The sequence below is a fragment of the Protobothrops mucrosquamatus genome, unplaced genomic scaffold (genome assembly GCF_001527695.2).
Source record: "Protobothrops mucrosquamatus isolate PMUCROS unplaced genomic scaffold, P.Mucros_1.0 scaffold11772, whole genome shotgun sequence".
NCBI classification, from domain to species: domain Eukaryota; kingdom Metazoa; phylum Chordata; class Lepidosauria; order Squamata; family Viperidae; genus Protobothrops; species Protobothrops mucrosquamatus.
The window spans coordinates 1-7338 of NW_015397551.1; the positions used below are offsets into that span (position 1 = coordinate 1).

Below are 7338 nucleotides of genomic sequence, written 5' to 3' on the forward strand. Positions count from 1 at the left end.
CGCAAATACACATGGACTCACGGTCTTATCCAGAGTTCAGATCCCAAAGCCAGAAAGAACCGTACACAGGAGATAGTTGTTTTGGCTCCGCCTTCCTCCGCGAAATAAAGGAGTTTGGCCCCGCCGTCTCGCCATAGTTTAGTGATCCGGCGCGCAGGCGTGCGGCCCGGTGGCCTCCTGTCGGAGGGGCGCTTGGAAACTACTATAGGAAAGCCGTGTAGACGGAGTGGGGCTCGTTTCCGTCCACCATGAAGTCCCGTTTCAGCACGGTCGATATCAGAGCGGTTATAGCAGAAGTGCGACACAGGTATGGCCTTCGGATGCCTTTCGAAGCCCCGCCCCGATGACTGCAGCCCCGCCCAATAATCCTCTTGGGACACGCCCCCTCCCACCCGGTAACTTCCAAGGAAGTGGTCCCTTATGCAGGCCGCCTTTCTAGCAGTTCCCGGTTTTTGATTGGTTGATGGCTGTTGGCGGAAGTCCGCTCTGTGCCCCATGGTTTCAGGCGCCCCTTCTCCGACTCTCAAGAGTTTGTTTGTATTCAGAGTTGCTAATTTGCTTAGTTTGGGAACTCTTACTTAAAATTAAGCAAATAATAGCGTTGATATAAGATCTCCTTCAATTTGAGCTTATTCCTGGTGATTTCATGGACATGTTCAAATAGTTTTTGTTGCGCTAATTTGGAAGTAGCTTGTCATCACCTTTCTTAGGCATGATTTGTCGACTACCCACCTAGCCCACAACCCTGGGATTTCCTTGTGGTCTCCCTTCCAAGTACTAATCGTGTCTGACCATGCTGCCATCTAACTGAATACAGGTAGTCCTCGACTTAAATCATTTAGTGACCGTTCAAAGCACCAAAAAAGTGACTTATGACCATTTTCACACTTATGACCGTTGCAGCATCCCTATGGTCATGTGATTTACATTCAGATGCTTGACAACTGATTCATATTTATGAAGGTTTTAATGTCCCCGGGTCATGTGATCATCTTTTGTGACCTGTCAAGCAAAGTCAATGGGAAGACAGATTCACTTAAGAACCATGTTACTAATTTAACAACTACAGTGACTCACTTAACAAATGTGGCAAGAAAAGTCATAAAATGGGGCAAAACTCATCTCAACTTGTCTTTTGTAATAATTTGCTAAAGAGTTTATTAAAAATTACTCTTTTTTTCTTTTTCATAATTTCATCAGAAATATATAGAATATATATTTTTTTTCTTTTCTTTTTACAGCTTGTTGGGAATGAGGGTAAACAATGTTTATGATGTGGATAATAAGACATACCTTATCCGATTCCAAAAGTAAGAACAACATTTATTTTTGTTTTCTTTTATGGTTATTTCTGTTGTTGGTGCTTATTTATTTTTCACATTTTTGAAGTCCCCATCTCCCTCAGTACATCTTTTGAGGACTTACGCACCAAGTGTCTTTTTTAAGCCAATGTACAATGTTTTTTTAAAATATAAAGATATTGCAAATTAAAAAGAAGTTTGAACAGCAGTACTTCAGCCTATATTTATGTCAGTGTTCAATATCTTAAAATTGGCAAATAAACATTCTATATCAATTTTTTTTTAAAAAAAATCAATGTTTAAACTAGCAGTTAAAAATAAATCACACATTTGACTTTTGAGAAAGCTTTAGCGAGACCTTTTTAAAGAAAATCTGCCAGAATGTCTATTATCTAGGGCTGTATCATACTGTATAATCTTTTAAAGACCTGAAAACTAATAATTTGATTGTGTGCCACTTTTGGGTGTTCATTCAAGTGACCAGCATATGCAAATTTTATAGATTAATATTACTTATGATTCAGTTGTGTAAATTAAGGTTTTGAATTTGGTGAAAAAAAACAAACGAAGTTTTGATAAGAGTTAACATTTATATATATTAGGATTCTAGAAACAAAATACAACTGTGGTATCAGTTAGATTTTTTTTTTTTTTTTGCATGTTGTCTTTTAGGCCGGACTTCAAGGCTACACTTCTTCTGGAATCTGGCATTAGGATTCACATGACAGAATTTGAGTGGCCAAAAAACATGATGCCATCTGGTTTTGCAATGAAAGTAAGTTGAGTTTCTTTAGTAATTGTTGATTTTCCTTTTGTAAGTATCAGTTTGCTTGGCAGAATTTGTTTTAGGGTTAATAACAACCAGATACATAGATGGTGTTTTGCAAGATTGATAACAGCAAGGCAGTTGTCTCTTCTCTGACTCAATTAGAAATTCTGCTAGTTTACTTCAACAGCAGAAGGATGAATACAGGTAGTCCTCGACTTACCACAGTTCATTTAGTGACTGTTCAAAGTTACAACGGGATTGAAAAACATGACTTACGACTGTTTTTCATACTTATGACTTTTGCAGCATCCCTGTGGTCATGTGATCAAAATTCACATGTTTGGCAACTGGCTCATATTTATGACGGTTGCAGTGATCTGGGGTCACTGACAAGCAAAGTCAGTGGGGAAGCCAGATTCACTTAACAACCGTGTTACTAACATAACAATTTCAGTGATTCACTTAACAACTGTGGCAAGAAAAGATGTAAAATAGGGCAAAACTAACTTTAACGAATATTTCACGTAAGAACAAAAATGTTGGGCTCAATTGTGGTCATAAGTCGAGGACTACCTGTAATTCCATTTAGTTCAATAAAGTTTAGTTGAGTACATTTGTTTACAAATACATTCAAATAAAACATTGTTTGTGGTCTCATCATCCTAATAATAATTTCTAACTACACAAAATATGAACTCATTAAAAATGTCCTATTCTGATTCAGCATCTATTCTGTTACTCAGTCTCTGGATTAAGGCAGGGAAGGATCTTTTCCATCGTTATTATTTCATCATTTTGTCTGTACATGTCAGAGATTGAATCTGGGGCCTTCAAAATGCAAAGTATATGCACAGCTGCTGAACTGCGCACTTTCCCTGAGTATAACTTCAATAAGAGAGTATTAACATTCTTTCTTAAAATGAACTGAGTTCATTTTAATGAACTGGCCATCTGAGTTCATAGCTGAGTTCAGGCCATTCCATTTCCTAGAGCAGTGGTTCTCAACCTTTTTAATGCCGCGACCCCAACCGGTCGTAAGTCGAGGACTAAACCGGTCGTAAGTCGAGGACTAAACCGGTCGTAAGTCGAGGACTTTCCCTGCCCGGGAGCACAGCGCATGCGTGGTTCCGCCCCCTGCGCCGGCCGAGGCGTAGCTGGCAAGCGGCAGAGACGGAGCAGGCCGACCACCAGCTGGCCCAGCCCAAGGGAGGTAAGGCACCCGCCAGAAAAGGGGGGAAAAATGGCAGACAAAAAAAATGGCGGACAAAAAAAATGGTGGACAGCCTTGCTTGGCGACCCCCATGAAATGGTCGATCGACCCCAAATGGGGTCCCGACCCACAGGTTGAGAACCACTGTCCTAGAGTATGGGTGGACAATGTGTGGCCCTCTGCAGATAGTTATTTCCAGCTTTTATCAGTTGTAGCCAGCATGACCAATGTTGAAGGAAGATGGGAGTTACAATATCTGTATTCCAAACTTGCCCTGTATTACAGAGAATTTGACGTACTTTCTAGCCATTATACTATGCTGGCTTCCCATTGTCAAATGCAACAAGAGTCTTTCATATTAATATGACAGACACTTAACAACCATTTTATTTTATTTAGTAACAAACACACTATTTTCCTCATCCAAGGGCAGCAGGATAATTTGTGGCTGAGCTATAATTCATCCAAAGCATTTCAGTGAAAATTGAAGTTTTGTAATAAAAAGTAGATAAGGATAAAATAATGAAATTCAATCTTCTTTTACTGAAACTTTTGTGAAAAACTGTATATATGTACATATGTACATATGTGCATGAGATACACATACAAACAATTTTTCCTTTTCTTTTTTTCTGGTTAATTAATGGCAAAAACAAATCCCAGTATACTATTTACTCCATACCATGTTAGAACAGTTTTGAAATATTCCAGGATCCTAAATGTATGTTCTTATATTCTTATTATATGGAAAGGTTGCCAACTCTGTTTTGATTGAATGCACATAACTCGGTTGTTGTTTTCAGACTTCTTTGTTCTCTTTTCATCAACAGTGTCGCAAACATTTAAAGACCAGAAGGCTTGTGAGTGTGAAGCAACTTGGCATTGACAGAATAGTCGATTTTCAGTTTGGGAGTGATGAAGCAGCCTATCATTTGATTATAGAGCTTTATGACAGAGTAAGTAGAGAAAGAATGTCTGAGACAGGGGCCTGGAGACGGCCTACGGTCTCTTTCCCCCACATGCCTTCCTAAAAAAAGGGGAGGGGTATAATATTTTGGAAATGTTCCAGAAGTTTTACCTGAACATCCCCTCTAGCTTGCGCATGGGAAAATACATAGATCAAAATCTGAGCTTCTGTGGAAAAAGGTCCAGGTCTGCATTTTAATGACAAACTTATAAATTTGTTGCAGGGCAATATTGTTCTTACTGACCACGAGTACCTTATTTTGAATATCCTGAGATTTCGCACAGATGATGCAGATGATGTCAAGTTTGCAGTCCGGGAACATTATCCAGTTGATCATGTCAAAACTGCAACATCATTACCCAGTTTAGAAAGGTATTATTATATTTTATACAGAGCTTACAATTGGGACAAAATCAAGCTATAAGAGATAAGCATAAATTACATGTTTTAAGAGACCTAGTAGCTGGAGGTAGGAAATTTTTGCTTACATCTTTTTTTCTCATTTTGCATTTTTTATTGTATAGTATTAAAGGTTTTTGTAGTACTTCTAATTTTATTATAAAAAAATCTTTGCCTCCAGAAATTTGTATTTGGAATGCGTTAATGAGTATTTTGATAAAATAATGTACATTTTCAAAAGGGTATTTCAAAGGCTTTTGGCCCCCACCCCAAAAGTAAAGATGCCCTCATGCTTTGCAGTGAGAGAAATAGTATGTAGTAGTATGAAGTAGTGTGTAATACTTAGTTCTCCTGGGATTTTTTTTCATCCAAAGTTTTATTAGCTCATATTACAACAAGGAAAGCAAATATTTTAAAGAACACAGAATGAAACTACTTCTGAATTAAGCATTTTGGGCTATATTAAAGATTAACAGTGGAATCCATTGTATGTATGCGTTGGAGTCTGCTTTATTAGATCCATGAACAGTGGAATCCATATGTATGCGTTGGAGTCTGCTTTATTAGATCCATGAAGTAACAGTATTTGTCTTGAAGCTGTATTTTACAATAGTAGTTGTATGGGAAGTTATTTTTGATATAAAAATAATAATTATATAATCTTATATAAATAATACCTGTACATTATCTAGATTTGGATATAATTTGAATAGTCTATTTTTTAATACAGTTGGTGCCTTCCGAGCAGAGAAAACATTCCTTGCTTAATTTTATTGTATATGTTACAGCAGTGGTGGTGAACCTATGGCACGGGTGCCAGAGGCGGCACTCAGAGCCCTCTCTGTGGGCACGCGTGCCGTCACCCCAGTCCTAGGCCTTCAGCTGGGTTTTATAAAACCTTTTCGCTTTAGGCTTCCGCTGTCATGTGCAAAAAAAAAAAAAAAGGTTCAATCAGTCAATTTCAACTTCTCATGGGAAAACAAAAGTTCTTGCAAAGTTGGAATTGATTGAACTTTTTAGTCCCACCCAGTCTGCCGTTACCACTGCAACCACGCCCACCCAATTGGCCACACCCAGCCAATGGGCCACACCCACCCGGTACTCGACGATGGATAAGTGGGTTTTGGGTTGCAGTTTGGGCACTCGGACTCTAAAAGGTTCGCCATCACTGTGTTACAGTATTTTATCAGAATTTATTCTTTTTTATTATTTCTTCACTCCTTTCATAGGTTAACAGAATTAATAACAAGTGCACCTAAAGGAGATCAACTAAAGAGAATCCTAAATCCCCACCTTCGTAAGTATGAATTTCTTCTGTGTCTTAGAAAATTACAAGGTGATTTGATCATACGTTATTTGGGGGAATGAAATAACAGATATGTATAAATCAAAATGTGCAATTCTATTTTGAGAATTCTCATTATAAACTTATCTTTAAAATAATAAAAACCATCCCTCTTAGAAAATAGCATTTCCACTAAATGATAGGGAAGAAGCCACACCTTTCTTCCTCAGATCTTAGCTATTTTTTTATAACTGTTATCTTCCTTTCCCTCCCCCCCCAAAAAAAATACAGCTTATGGGATCACTCTGATTGAACATTGCCTTATAGAAGCAGGACTTTCAGGCAGCATCAAAGTAGAGCAGATAGAAAGTAAAGGTAGGTATTGAAACGTCTGCATGTGTTATGTCTAGCATAATTTCCTGTGTACTATAATATTATGTAATAGTTATTTAAAAACTTGCTTCCCTTTTTTTTAAAAAATCTTGATCTTAGGGTTTATGCAATTTTGGGGGCATCCTGCTCTCTGACAGTCCAATATACAGAGGATATACTGTGCCACAACAATATGCCATTTTATACATCTTGGGTTTCAACACCTATTTCTTCTTCTAGATATTGAAAAGGTACTAGCCGCTTTACAAAAAGCTGAAGACTGCATGGAAGAAACTGAGAACTTTAATGCCAAGGTAGTTTATAATTTGGGGACAAATGCTTTGATTTTTATACCTGGCGCACTCAATGGATTTAAAGCATTTCTAGCTTTGTAGCAGCACAACAGCTAAGGGGAAGCTACACTTTGAGTCTTTCTAGTTAAGAACCAAGGCTGCCGAGGGTTCAGTTGGAAATACTATATCAAGAAAAGAAGCTGGGAAGTGAAGGTGAGGGAAATTTGGCCTTCAATACCACAGATGCTGGAACAAATATTATGCAGAGGAATTACATGTTGAGTTTTCTGTTGCTTCATGCCATTTCTTAATTCTTTTCCCAAAAAATTCTGGCTTTGTGCTTACTACCTTGAGGCCACATTTCTAATGTTTATTACATATTTCAGTACATATTCTCTGGATGCAAAGTGGCTAACAGAAAAAGAGAAAAAAAGAAAAACAAACTGTAAAACAGAACAGCAAAAAAATTCTCATTAATTGAACTAAAGACCTGCAGTGGCTAAAGAGGATACACGCTTATATTTTCAGCAGTAGAAAATAGATGTAATGCATAAGGATTTTCCTTTCCCTCCATCTTTTTAATAGGGCTACATCATCCAAAAAAGGGAGAAAAAACCAAGTCTGGAACCAAACAAGTCTCCTGAAGAAATCCTCACGTATGTATTTTGGGAGAAGTGGTTTTTGTGACTGTGTTCTGTCCTGGTGGTCAGCAAACACGCACTAATGCAAAACATTTCTTTCA

At 37.9% G+C, this 7338-nt stretch overlaps 1 protein-coding gene across 1 annotated transcript; it reads left to right on the forward strand.

Moving 5' to 3' along the window:
• Positions 1–19: 19 nt before the first annotated feature.
• On the forward strand, positions 20–7256 carry LOC107301348 (nuclear export mediator factor NEMF; the record flags this gene model as incomplete). The annotated part of the gene is given in 9 exon segments (XM_015830585.1): positions 20–307; positions 1242–1310; positions 1974–2076; positions 4111–4236; positions 4471–4619; positions 5876–5943; positions 6223–6306; positions 6544–6617; positions 7182–7256. Coding segments are annotated over 9 exon segments (807 nt in total), but the record flags the coding sequence as incomplete, so codon positions are not given.
• Between the last annotated feature and the right edge of the window lie 82 nt (positions 7257–7338).